The sequence below is a fragment of the Phaethon aethereus genome, assembly GCF_964289735.1.
Source record: "Phaethon aethereus genome assembly, chromosome: 5".
NCBI lineage: Eukaryota > Metazoa > Chordata > Aves > Phaethontiformes > Phaethontidae > Phaethon > Phaethon aethereus.
Genome location: NC_138579.1, coordinates 43,923,942 through 43,938,235, shown reverse-complemented (window position 1 = coordinate 43,938,235; position 14,294 = coordinate 43,923,942). Strand labels below are relative to the sequence as shown.

Sequence of the window (14,294 nt, the reverse complement as noted above, 5' to 3'; positions counted from 1 at the left end):
TTTATCATGGGAAACATCTGCAGGCAAGAGTACAAAGAAAAGCTGCTGCCGTTCAGCAGCCAAATGGCCTTCTAGTGCAGGAGCTGGAAGAACAGTGGGAGCCGGCCCCCCTCTGGTGGACACCAGCAGGGGAACATGAAGGTGCCTTGTTCGTGTTCTCCTATCCTGGTCACGACTCTCAGTTCCACCCTGCAAATTCAGCCAAGGTGTTTCTAAACAGGTAAGTTAAATTTATTTAACTGTCTTGCTTACTAACTTGTCCTGTACACCTCTGTTGGTGGTGCTCTCTGGGTCACTGCTTGTATTTTGTATTAAAAAGCAGAACTCCAAATCACACCTGTCAATCAGTAGGTTGCACTGTAACATTCAGATTGAAATTTCCTTTTCCTCTTTTCCCATTGACCAGCTTAATAGCAAAGACAACATCAAAATAAGTCTTTCATTTGAGTCAATATTGTTTTATATTTGTTTTGATTCCCTGCCTTATGCCTACAGTACCTGGAATTTCCAAGTGGTCTCCAGTACAATTGCTGGACAGGTGCAATGTTTATTTTCCAAGTTTTATACAGTTGTCTTTACAATGTTCTTTACCACTAAAAAACCCTGAAAGCTTGAGAGGGGAAATCCCAATTTTTTTCCTTTAAATTCAGCTTTGTTCAGGTATCTTCTTCCTTGAATACATCAGTCAGTTTCCTAATTTAATTATGTAGATCTTTACAACGTGGACTTACCTATTAAACCGGAAAGAATGCAAAACGTAATTGCAAACCCACACAATTAACAAATTGACTCATAGGGACCGACAGCACTTAGAACTACAGTCAGTAACTTTTTTTTTTTTTACAAACGCTATAGGACATTCACCTCTGAAGGTGTGCAAACAAACACTGGCTGTGTTATTGGCTGGGCATATCCGGAGTTTTGCAGTTCAGCTGGCTTCATGCTCTTCTGAACTGGGATCTCACCACAGGTTCAAGATAAAAAACGAGAATAACTAGGGCGCAATCCTGTCAGTAGCGGGGAATATGCTTTTTGTCTTATTAACACCCAACAACAGCTAACGGGCAAAAATGCAACACCCTACTACCTCCGCTGTACTGGGAGTATGGGACACCTCTCCGTACGAGGCAGCAACGCCGTACTGAAACTGTTGTAAGCAATTGCTTTAACTACGTAACGAGAAACCAATGAACCACCCAGCCTGCCGGTCCTCCCTCTCTCACTTCAAAAGCGGCAATGCGTTTCGTTACTGCGGGAACAGCGACCGTCCGAGAAAGAGAGCTGGGCCGGGACAAGTGGGCCCCTGACGGGCGGGAAGGCTGAAGCGGCGCCCACCCCGTGGCGTCGGGCCAGCCGCCCTGTAGGCCCTCCTGGAGAGGACAGGCGCAGGGGTGAGGCGCTGCCGGCCTCCCTCCTCCCCAACCCACCGCGGGGCGTGCAGGCCCACCACCAGAAGCTGGCCGTCGCCGAGCTCCCGAGCCCGCCCGCCCGGCGCGCTGCCTCTCGGGAAATTGAGTCTTCCCAGGCTCCAACCACTCTGTGCCGCGCTACCGGCAGGGCGGAACAGCGGCACCAGACTACAGGCTCCACAATGCATCGCGCGGTAGAAGCGGATGTTTTCACGTCCCGCGCAGCGACAGGTGTCTCCCGGCAGGCACGGCGCTGGGGGTCGGCGCGGAGCCCTGGGCAGTGTAGTTTGTCCGCGGGGTGCCGCCTGGTGGCGGGAGGCGGGGAGGGCTGCTCAAAGAACTACAACTCCCGTCGGGCCGTGCGCAGGAGTGGGGCGGGGCGCAGTGTCGTGCGGCGCCGGCCCGGTGCGTGAGGGGCAGGAGGGCGATGCTTCGGCCTCCCCGTTACTGAGCTGTCGCGCTTTGGCTCTGCGGTAGTTAAAGAAAGACTGTGGCGCTTGGCATAGCCGGGGCGCAGCGCGGTGCCTGAGCGCCAGGCCGGGCCCGGGCGGCGGCCGCCGCGCCTCCGGTAGCGCCATGGATAGCCGGTGCTATGGGTGCGCGTCCAAGTTCTCTGTCTTCAAGAAAGAGGCAAGTCCGGCTGAGGGTCAGGAGCGGCCGGTCCCGCGGGTGCCTCCCCCTCAGTGTGAGGGTCTGAGAAGGGAACCGGGAAACTGCCTCGCCTGGTGCCGAGACACGCTTTCCGACCGGCATCGAGGCATTGCTGGCCTTGCTTGCTTACTGAGCTCTCGTGGTGCCTAGCTTCAATATGTCTTTAAATACGTGTGATCACGAGGAAAAAAAAATCGTCATTAGATGTCATTCCTCTAATCCAATATACGGTCATTGTCTCAAAGATTTCCCTGCATATGCATTTTATTATACTATGGGATGAAATGGTGACTCAGCTTCCAGCAGGAGTTATGCGCTGGTGCTCAAAGGCTCTCAAGAGTCTCCATATCTTCAGCAGCAGATAATGATACATTTCTCTTCCAAAACCAGCATTACCTGCAGTGGTATTTTCAGTGCACCTTGGCATGGACATCGCTCCTGCATACGGCCAGCCAGAGCAACGGGGTGTGTTTGGTGACTAGGTGATGAAGCCCTGTCCTGTCCCCCTCTTGTATCTCCACAGTGTGGGTGCAAGAACTGCGGACGGTCATTCTGCTCAGGCTGTCTTAGCTTCAGTGCTGCTGTTCCCCGCTGTGGAAGCACTCAGCAGAAGGTGTGCAAGCAGTGTCATGAAAAACTAACTGGGTAAGATGGGAGTGTTTCTTCACCCAAAGACAGTGTCCTGCTTGTTTTTTTTCATTTTGCATCCCAATGTTGTGTTGCAAATTTCTGGGTAAGTGCTGTGCCTTGCACTTGTGCGTGCATACAGCCTGTACCTTGGAGTTTCAAGCCAGGCCATTACTGAACTGCTGTTACATGAGCTGCGCAGTCCAAGGGTAGGAATTGGGATTTGTGAGGCTTGTTCTCTATGTAGTGTCAGAGTAGTCTGAAAGATACAATTTTAAATCTTCATGGCTGGACACCGAATGCCTGTGGATATCTTAGCTAGAGGAGTCGAGGTTAATCCCCACTTGTGTTTTTGCCTAGAAATCTACACCTCTTTGAAAGCACTGGCAGTCTTTTCAGATGTATAGTAGTTGATCGGCCTGCCAGTAAGTTGTTCAAAGTGTTATTACTATCACAAACAGTGATGCAAATTTTTGTTGTTGCTATGTGTAGCCTGAAGACTTAAAATTTTGTAGCATAAAATTGGTGGCTTTTAAAAGAAAAAAAAAATTTGCAAACATAGCCTGTAGATTGCCTGTTGAAAACAAACAAAAAAAAAAGTAATTCAGTAGCAGTAAGGGTTATACACATGAACAACTAACACAATAGCACAAGTGTACACCAGAACCCCTCTCTCAACCAATTCTTTTGTGTTCTCTTCCTTCTCTTGCATTGCTCTTGCCTCTCTTCCCCACTTCACTCTTACAGCAAAGAATTTTCACCAGTGAATGGGGAATTTTCTGTCCCTGCAGGTGTCTAAAGGAGAAGAGCCTCTCATTAGAAGAGGTCTTCATTTCAGAAGCACTGGCTCGCAAAAACAGTGTGAGCTATTGATGGGGAAAATACAGTATTCAGTCTTTCAGTTTTGAAATTTTTATTTCCCTTTACAACTCCAAAGCCATTAAGAAAGCAGGGCAGCCTTTCCCTGTGTTTCTTTCGGGGTTTTTTTCTCATCTGTTTAATATCAGTACTACAGAGTAAGAGCAGAAAAAAATCCTCCCTGACTAGATAGCAGGTAGATAATACACATAGGCTGCAGCTCTGTAAGCTGTGTGTATTGATGTTCTTCATGCAAATAGCTTTCAGAACTGAAACCTTAGGACTGGAAAGCTGTCCAACAATCTTGCATTCATTCATTAACTATACAGGCAGCGTGGATGTGTTTGTAGCTGTGACTTCTAAGAATGAATAAAATATGCAAGCTACCTTACCTAAGTGTGTAGTTGAGCAGCTCATCCTGAATACAGCAAAGTAGAACATTATTACACAAGATATGTTTGTGGTGTACAGTATTTAAGTGTGCTGGGAAGATGTTGTTATGATACTGGTGGTTATATAATAATTTTTGTAACATTTTGTTTAGCTTGTGCATTATATAATTCTGTTTGTTGCATGCCACAGCTCCTTTCAGAGTGTTCTGCTGCATGGAAGCTAATTATACCGGGAGTCTTACCTAACTACTCTCTATCTGCTCTCTGAACTGGGAGGTGCAGGCTGTGGGAGGCAAGCGTATTTCAGCCCCTCCTCCTTTGGATCACTGGTGACCATATTAAATCACATTTTATCCTGATGCAAAACAACTGGAGCAAAGGACTAGAAATGAAGTCCCCTGCTGTCCCAAGCAGCTATATCATCTTAATCCGTTCCATAAGCTGATCGCCCTCCATATTAATGAGGTTATGAAAGGGGCTGTACCAGGAGGTCGAGAAACGTATACTGTTTCCTCTTGAGTTGAGAGAGTAGGTCATTGAAGCATTGCCAGTGTCTTGAGTTCACAGAGGTAGTTCTTTTTGTCTTCCAGGGAGGGATCTCAAAGCAGTTCAGCAAAATGGTCACCACCAGAAAACTACAAAAAGTGAGTTGCACTTGCCAGTCGGACAGTTGTTTCTGCCACAGGGTAGCCTTTTAGGCTCTCACTCCTCTTCCCCTATAGATACGAGCAAAAGTGGGGGTTGTGATGTGGATATTTGCTTGTTCAGAATTAAATTAAAGATGGGGATTTTGTTTTGTTTGGGTTTTTCATTTGTTTGCTTGGGGGGATGGGGATGGTGTGCTTTTTTGAATAGACTCCTGAACAGCCACCTGCCAACCTTTATCATGACTGATCTGCGTTGGCTTAGAAACAGGAACCTGGTGGTGAAGTGTTCCTTGTCTCCTTGGAAGTAGTGCCAGGTGTACTGCTTCTGTGAGCTAAGGTTTTCCTTACTCTTGGGAGTACCTCATTGTACCAATGTGGGAGAGCCTGGTACAGGAGCGACTGGTTTCTGTTCTGTTCTACACTGATGTTCTTCAAATAGCCTGTTGGGTTCACAGAGGATGTTTTCATATCTCAGGGTTTAAACCCCTGTTCTCAATTGTCATGTCTTTTTTCTATCCTTGTCACAGGCGTGTAGCAGCTTTTGAGGCTAAGCAAAACCAGATGAAAGAACAACAGAAGGCAGCTGCAAAACCCCTAGGTCAAGCAGGCTCCAGATACCAGGGGCTCTCAAAAGAAGATAGAGCTATTGCAGAGAGACTGGAGAGGCTCAGAGAGGAAAGGAAACCGAGTGAGTTGCGGAGGATACTGGTGATACCTTGGGTGGGAACACAGCTACTTGGGAAACGTGGAACCTGGAGGGAGAGGGAAGTGCTGGGCTTTCAGAGCCTCCCTTTTTAGGGAATAGAAGGGTTAAAACTGGACAGAGCTTCCACCTCCTGCTGCCACAGTGGCCAGGTTCTACAATGATTTTAGATTAATGTTCCACTTTCTTTTTGCTTCTTGGGGTTTCTTGAAACTGCTTCTCAGTGTTGGGGCAGTATCATACTTGTAAAATCACTTTCTCATTTTCCATTGTTTGGGGTAAAAGCCTCTGTCAAGTCCAATAGGAGCAGAATGAAATGAGGGTCTTTGGCCAAACTAATTTGCAGAAGGTTTCCTGTGGGTAATTTTCCTGGGCAACAGCAATGCCAGGCTTTGTGGGATTATCTTCTGGCCAGCACTGCCTCACAGAGGAGAAAAAGGGACACCAGTCACAGCTGTCAGGTTCTGGGACAGCCTTGTGGTGCCTGTGGGAGAATAAACTATTAAAAAAATTGTATGTGGTCTCTCAAAGGGAAAGAACACTCTGCAAAGTGGTTACCTGATTATGTGGTGGGGGAGGGTTTCAGTCTGATATGCCTAGAATTACATTAAGGGATGTCGGAGCAATGGACTGTACTGCCTAAATGACACTTATTTCTCTGCCTGTCCCTAATATCCCGAGTCAGCTGATTGCCGAATGACATTACTCTAATACTCGCCTTATGGCTAGGAGATAAACTGTGAAGGAGGCAAGGACTCGGAAGAAAAGGATAGCAGTTAGGGTAGTCTCCTGGTCACTGCAGTATGACCCTTCATTCACGCCAGGGGTTGAGGGATTTTTTTCTCAGGTATTCAGAGTCTGATTCCAGAAAGAAATACAATGTTAAGAAAAAAAAAATATTGAAGCCTTTTGTTTCCAGTAATAGAGTAACCTCCTCCTGTGGCTTATTCTGAATTGCAGAGTCCATCCCTACTCAGGCTGAGATTGAAGCTAGGCTGGCTGCCCTGAAGGAGGATGGCCGGGGACCTGTTCCATCCACACAGGAAATGGAGGACCGGTTGGCTGTCCTGCAGGGGAGAGATCCTCCTTCACAGGCTCCTAGACCTGTAAGCTCCCTCAGCTCCTTGGCCAGCAATATCTTCTGAGCTGACACAGTAACTGGTGTCCCAGCATGTTAGCTGTTCTTGCTTCTTCGGCTTTTTTGTGTCTAGGTGGCTCTCTTCAGAAATTTCCATTTCCTCTTTGTGTCATTGCTCCACAAGCAAATGGCCAGCCTTTACCAGTTCGCTGCTTCAGTCTGAATGCAGTATGGTCCTTTATGTCAAATCTAGTTCACGTAGGTTTTTTTAGCAAGAGATGCTAAGTTTTTTCCTCTCAACCCATTGGTATACCTAAGTGGTCTGATACTTTTTCAGAGCTGCTTGTCTGTGTTTGGGGCTTATCAGCCTTACCTTGTAATTGTGTCTTGTAGTTGTTACTGCATCCCGGCCGGGCAAAATCCTATTAATTATTTCAGAAATCAAAGCACTGAGTGGTTAGTCTGGGATTGCAGAGGAATGAATTGGATATATGCCTTCAAAGCCCATATGAATGATCTTGTCCCTAAGAAATTGTTTCCTCATGCTCCTTTTTCAACAGTGCTGCACACCCAGCTCTTATAGGCCTCAGTGGGGCTGCTGGCTGGCACTGTTGAGAATAGCACTTTTTTTGCATTGGAGATAGTGGCAGAGCTGGGGTTGAGACCCAGCAGCATCTACTCCTATACATTCAGCAGCAACTTGCCTTGTTTGTGTGACTGCTTTTAGAGGTGTACACATTCAGCATCTCTGAGAATGAAGCCCTGAAACTCTTACAGCAAATAACTGTAAGCTGAAACTCTCAAGATCAGGGGATGCATCTTTTTATGCTGCTCCCACCTAGGGTGATCTTGGTTACCAATCTTTTCCTTTGATTGAGTATGCCCCTTTTCCTTTCATTTGCCTTTTCCCATGCCCTCCTTGTTTCTTAGGTACACCAACCTCCTGATACCAGAAGTCTGGTCGAGCAGACAGATGACCTGTTAACTCAGCTGTCTGAGGAAGTTGCCATTGATGAGCATTACAGACCAAGAATCCAGCCTCAAGGTATCTATTTTGGCTTCCAAAGAGTTGTTTCTATCTAATAATATACATGCTATAGTGAGAAGGGAATATGCACCTCCCTATCTAGCTTACAGGTGAGCTGGCTGTCCAGTTTTGTCCTTATCTCCCCCTCATGACTCCCAAATTGACCAAAAGCAGCAATCTGGCTTCATACTGGGTCTCACTGTCTTTGCTTGGAGATGGTTCCTTTTTGTCAGTGTTGTATTATTCAGATTGCTCCTGTCTGTTTCTCTAAGGTGACCTTTCCCGGGGGAGAAGCTATTGATACTCCTAACACACCTGTGTTCTGTTACAAAACATCGGAATCTGGGATAGCATTATCTTCCTAGTTGTGGTGCTTTCTCTGTAATCTCACTATAAAACACAGATTAGCTCACTTTCTTCTCTTCAGGTACAGTGCAGATCCTACTGCGGCATGCCTTCTCCTATTATTACCCAGATTAATGGAGAGCTGCAAGCTGCTTTCATACCATTGCTTTAGTCACATTGTCTGTACCCAAGGGACATTGCTGCTGAGTCACCAGCATGTTCTGTGTGTCTGTTTGCAGCTGTTGGTAGCCAAAGTTTGAATGATCTCAATCAGGAAAGTGACGATAGTGTTTGCCCTGCAAATCTGGACCCAAAACAGCTAGAGGAAGAGAAGAATAAACTTCTGGCAGAAGCCGCTGCTGAGCTGCGGGAAGAGAACACTAGGCAGGAAAAGATTCTACAAGTTGCCAAGAGACTGGCAGCGCTCAGAGGCAAGAACCCAGAGAAAGGTGGGTAGCAGACGAGAATACAGTGCCAAGAGAGGAACCAAGTTCCTGTGACAGAGTAATTTCTTTTCTGAGAGGCATTTATCCATTTAATTCCTCTGTTCTGCAAGAAACAGACGGAGATTTGCTTCTGTCTGTGAAGTTGTGCAGGTTGCTTCATCACGAAATCAGTTTAAAGATCTTAATTGCGGGTAAAGGCTGGAGCTGTAAGGTCAGACGGCTTTGTCTCACACCGTTCTTTGAGATAATTCTAGCATGCTCTGGTGAAGTTAACAAAGCTTTTGAAATCAAAGCTCTGTTTTTGGTGGGGATTTTTTCCTTCCCTCTTCTAGTATGAAAAATGAACAGTAACACCCTTTTTGAGGCGTCCCCATCTGAAAAGGATCTGTCTGTGCCAGAGCTAGAATGCCAAAACCAGCTCAAGCCACAAAGGACTGTCTCTGGCATTTTAAGTGGGCACAAGGTTTGAGGCAGGTGTGGGTTACAGTCTCTTGTCTCTTACACCTGCAGTGACACTGGAAACCTACAAACTCCCTGACAGTGACGAGGAAGTGGCTGAGGAGGAAGCCATTCGCAGAGTGCTAAAACAGGTCAGAAGTAGCAGCTGTGGCCTTGTTTATCTTCCTCTCAATTATTCCCAGTGTGTAGGTTACCTGGTGAGTGCACAAAGGATGTGTTTCTGTTCCTGGGCAGAGTTTCATTCCTTCCCCTCCTAGTGCTTTTCCAGCGCTAGGTCCCATGGGCCGTTCCACTACAGGCCATTTGACAGTATGTCTAGTCTGTCAGATTGTCTTTCTCTTTCATCCTTAGTCTCTTGTGGTATGTCTCTCCTCTCCCACCCCACTCTGCTGCTACTTCCTTACTTCTTGTTTCATCTTTTCCACCACCCAGCTAGAACATGGATGATGAGATGTGTGCTCTTTAGTGCAGCTTATGCCTACATTTCTCTCTAAAATGTCTATGAATTGTCTTGCAGGCAGAGACGAGCTTTCTGTGCTTAAGTTTCTTCCTGATTACAGACCACACAGGTGTGATTAGCATGATATTGAGGGTCTGCTGATACCTGCACTGCAAAGCAGAGTGTGTTAGCTGAAGGCCCCTGCCGCTACACTGGCTGTTCACAATGTACACACAGTGTTCAGAGTGCAGACAGAGCAAGCTCACATCTGTCTGGATAACACCAGATGTAGTCAGATTTGTTATCTCCTGTTACTGCATGAGAGCAAGGAGAAAGGCGGGAGGTTTAGAGCCGAGAATGAGGCTCCCAACTGTGTTTGAAACAAGAGGCTTCTTGCTTTCTGTTTGTTACCAGCTTACAGAAGAAGCAGCCCTGGATGAAGCAAGTGGATTCAACATCCCTCCAGATCAGACCACCCAGCCAGGACCCTCGCAACAGAACCTGCATAAGAAAGCAAAGCAAAAGGTCAGTGAGGTAAGGATCTCTTGAAGTATGTTCGAGACTCCCAGGAGAGTACAGTTCTGCAGCAAAAGTTTGCTGTATCCTACGCTTGATGAAGGGGGGGGAAAAAAAAAAAACAACCAGCTTCTCCAGAGCAGACAAGCCAAGTGGCTTCTGAAGGCTGACCAGCCTGAGCACAGCTGTGAGTCATCCTTGTACTTTGAAAAGGAATTGCTGCCTGGAATACAATTCCTTTCAGGGTGGCTTTCTGCTGAATGGGATGGTATCTTCTAAACCCAGAGAAGTCAGCATAGACCTTGCAAGATGAATATTAGAGAAGGGATATTTAACTCACCAATAAAATTAGACCAAGAAGGCCACGGTCTAGTACCATACAGCCTGAACCAGGGTAAGTGGGAGATTTGCCAGTGCTTTCAGCATGTGCAGCATAGAACCTCTAGATAGTAATCGCCTGTCTGTGTTCTCATATAACGTCAGAGGAAGGAATTAGTAACAAGATAGCCTGTGCTCAAAATGGATTCCAGCCTATTATGGAAATACATACACCTTCTCTAATGTATATTACAAGAATTAAATGGACTTGTGAGTCACAGACACCTGACAGGCCTGTCCCCAGTGGAAGAAATTATTTAATTGTAAGCATTATTGAAAACATCCATCTCATAGGTATGCCACCTTGCGCTTCTGGGATTACTGATGTAAAAGATAGTGCCATCTTATTGCTGTTGTGTTAGGAAGTTGCCTTTGCCAGTGTCCAGGCACTGTGTCCTAGTATGTGTATGGCTGTTCAAGAGTTCTCTGTAAAGCATAAAGAGGAGATAGATGGCCTTATGGATAGATTGTAGTTGATGATTTCAGAAGATCTTTTCTACCCAATCTCAGGTACAAATGAGTAGTAGGGGCCTTTTGGCAAATCGCTTCCTTTGTCCCCTAGTTTTCTTTCTGTAACAGCCACCCCCACCTCCCCACTGCTTTCCCTTCCCACATAACTGCTTTCAGGAAAACTGCTTGATCCCTTACTTTTGCAGCAGGGATTGTCAGTCACTTGGTATTGCTGTGGTGCCTGCCAGAAGATCTGGGATTCATGCCCTTAACACAGTATGGACAATCTTATTGTACATTGCTGGAGACACTAAATGAGGGTGCATACCTGTTTACCCTCTGAGCAACATAGATTCATGAACAAATGGTAGGGAGTACCTTGGATTTTTATTTAACAGTCTAGATACATATGGATCCTCTCCTTGGGCTCTGGGCAAGTTCATCTCACAGACTTAGGAGCAACAGAGGGTGAACTACGGACCATGTGACATGTCATTGTGGCCATCATGCATTACAATGAAAGTCCAGTATTGTCTCTGCTGGGGTTTGAATTCTATGTCTCTGTTTTCTTTGCGAATTAGAGCCAGATTACATCTCCCACAGCTCTTGCCAGGGCAGATGACAGCGATGAGGATGAGTTACCCTGGTGCTGTATCTGCAACGAAGATGCCACTTTGCGCTGCCATGGCTGCGACGGGGACCTCTACTGCCAACGGTGTTTTCGGTAAGTCTTGCAATTCCTCTTAGTCTGAGAGGCTGGCCACAGGTAAGCTTGGCTGCTTTTGTTCTTCCTGTTGGGCAGAGAAGTAGGCAGTAGGAGGGAAGATTTGAGGAACCCAGATCTGAGCTGAATGCAGGTCATTATGGGAATACTTTGTGCAATAAGTAGTTATCTCAGGCTTCAGGGACTAAACTGGCCCTAGGCAGAAATGTTCTGTCTGTACTGCTCCAGTGCATGTTTGGGCACATTGTCTGTGTGTTCTCTGGAGCAGCTGATGTAGTGCATTGCGTGGGATGGGATAAACGAGACCATTGTTCAGTGACTCCTAGGGCTTGTTAATGACATTGTTGGATGATCTGGGCTGGATTCCCATAAGAAGGGAGATCAGATAGTATAAATTCCTGCGGCTTTTCTTAGGTTGAGACTCTTCAGTCTTAAACCATATAAAAAAATCTTTGTTGAAATATTTATGGGCGAACCCTTTTTCCTTAGTCAGGCCCTGCAGCAGCTATAGTCTTGGTTCTTAAACATCTGTAGCTTGATTTTTGACAAAAAAGTTGCATGTGTCAGATTTGGAGGGTTAATTCCTTTGAATACAAAGCTATTCCTCTCAGCTTGTGTGGCTTCTCTTTTTCATGCCTCAAAAGTGTTGAGTAGTTGGCTGGGTTCTCAGATTAGTGCTGGATGACATTTAGACAGCAGGACGCTAAGAATCTGGTTGGGATAGTAAGAGATGCTTTTGTGTATATTCTCATTTCCTGCAAATGTTTTTGTAGAGATATGGAAATGAAGTGGGGGAGAACATATGAAAATGGTAAGAAAACATATGACTGGTAATGTTAGATGATTAAAAACAAACCAAACAAACAAAAGTATCAGACAGCAAACATCAGTAAGAGCAGAATCAGCAGTCTGGCAGGTCAGTGAGTGTATCAGTTGCATGCTGCAGATGCAAGCTTGTGTCTTACTCAACACTGCCAATACACTGCATTTTAGCCACAAGTTATGTTTCAGAGTTGTGTGGAGCAGACTATCATTTTGACTGTTGTCATAGGAGTTGCTAATGTGCCTAGAAATCACAGACATGGTGCTGAAAATGAGCCACCAGTTACATGAATCTTTCAAAGAGGAAAAGAAATAGAAGGACCTATTGTCACTTCCCATTCCAGCAGCCAAGGATGAGCAGACCTTTCCACAAAGCACCTCAGAGGTTTCTGTTACAAGCAAATATCTTAAGTAATCAGTCCACGTGGCTGCTAGTCAGGTCCTCACAGCTAACCCTTGGGAGAGGTTTCTATTTAAAGGCTGCTGGGAGACATCTTGTGCAGTGGCTAAGGGTGAGTTCCCTGCCTGGGTATTTACTTCTGACTGCACTTTGTTTGCTTCTCAGGGAAGGCCATGATGAGTTTGATCTGAAGGACCACCACACCTCCCGCTATCATCTTCCTTGCAAATAGAAGTGATCACATTCTTCGTGGGCAGAAAAGGAGATGGAGAACAGGAAAAGAGAGGAGTCAGCAAGACAGGAAGAGTCCAACTGGATTTGCAGCCAAAATGGGTGATGTTTTGGACAGTTAAAGGATGTGCTGTAATCTGAGAGAGGCATGGAGAGCGTATGGCTTTGTCCTCACAAATACAACCAGAGAAGTGCTGGTTTGCTGTGCATGCTTGGGGATAAATGAGGACTTGATGTGAGGAGGTGGACACGCATCTATAAATGCAGACAGTAGGGCAATGCAGGTAGCAGTAAAGATGTGTGTTTAAGGCAGTATTGGCTGGCTGATAAGTAACTTCCTGCTTTTGCTAACAGCTTACACACTGGTTCAACAGGCAGCAAAGCATTCTCCACTAAGAAAACTGTCTTTGTGATCACATGTGTTATGAGAACTTCCAAACCATAATAAAAACTATTTACGGAGGCCTGTGGCTAAAGTCTCTCCTCGAAATGCCTGATATAGTCCTTTACAAAGTGTTGCCCTCTTGTAATGGTATCCTAGTCCTAGTGTCAGGTGGCATAGGGAAAGAAATGAAGGATCATGAAGGCACCAAAAATGTTTCTGTGGTGTGGCTGGAAAAGGTGCAAGGCTACTCTGCCTTGATGAGCAGTGTTGATCACATACATACTTGAAATGAAGGGTGCTTTGTAAAGGTAATATGCTACTAATGCACAGCGTTGTGATCTGCAGTGGCTATGCCAAGGTTCTGTGTGGTCTCTAAGAGCAGCATGCTAGTCTGGAAGAGTTGTGTGTTAGTCTGAAAGCAAGGTTTGGCTCTGTTTATTATTTGGTCCCCTGCTAAGATAAAGATGTTTCTTGTGTGATGCTCTGGCTATGAAAGAAGTTCAGTTTAATACACTCATATCCCTCCCTGGGGACAATCCAGATGCAAGCAGCACTTGCCAGTGACCAAAGCACCCAGAATTGCTTCAACTACCCGACGAAACTTGTCTTAAATTTGCTCTAATGTCCCAGCCGGATGAGCTCTTCCCAGGACTATAGTGTGACTTCCAAGACAGCTCTCTAAGGCTGACAAATTCCAGTGGCAAAAAAATCAAGGATTTGTCTTTGACAGGGAGTTTCCAATGAATCTTGCCTGTCTGGTTTGACACTGCTGCTCCTGGCTGTCTGCCCTGCCCCTGTGCTTAAGGTCACTGCCTCTGTAGGTGAGTTGATGAAACAGTGTTTGCCTGCACATCAGGCAACCCTGGTTGGAGCACAGCAGATAAATTAGACGACTGCTGAAGATGATTTTGTGCTAACATGCTGGACTGTATCAGGCCCTTCAACAGAAACCTGTATTGGACATGTAGAATAGTAATACTGCTAATACTGCAGGTTGATACACTGAAAATTGCAAGCATATCTGGCACTGCCATCAAAACCCTTTGGTAGGAACAGGTGGCAAAACCTGACTCTTGTTGAGCATGTTCTTTCTCCTGGCAGTCCTTGCTTCACCAGTGCCATCTCTTAGGGACAGGCAGATAGGAAAATTGCTTGAGTTGTTCTGATGCGAGAGCTCACAATGAGCCCTGAGGCTCAAAATTTGCATGAAATTTAAGTAGAGAGTTACTGCCCTGAGGAGCTTGCAGTCTTAAAAATGAAAACAAAATGCTGTTCTGGCTTTATAGCATTGAAAATGTGTCATTCCT

The 14,294-nt window shown here is 45.9% G+C and overlaps 1 protein-coding gene across 1 annotated transcript; it reads left to right on the top strand.

Annotated features, from left to right (window-relative positions):
• Positions 1-1,985: 1,985 nt before the first annotated feature.
• ZFYVE19 (zinc finger FYVE-type containing 19) lies at positions 1,986-12,603 on the top strand (the record flags this gene model as incomplete). Its single annotated transcript, XM_082000917.1, has 11 exons — positions 1,986-2,039; positions 2,584-2,705; positions 4,528-4,581; positions 5,112-5,272; positions 6,248-6,393; positions 7,296-7,410; positions 7,977-8,186; positions 8,694-8,773; positions 9,496-9,606; positions 11,007-11,149; positions 12,537-12,603. The coding sequence occupies 11 exons, from the start codon at positions 1,986-1,988 to the stop codon at positions 12,601-12,603; spliced, it is 1,263 nt and encodes a 420-aa protein (XP_081857043.1).
• Between the last annotated feature and the right edge of the window lie 1,691 nt (positions 12,604-14,294).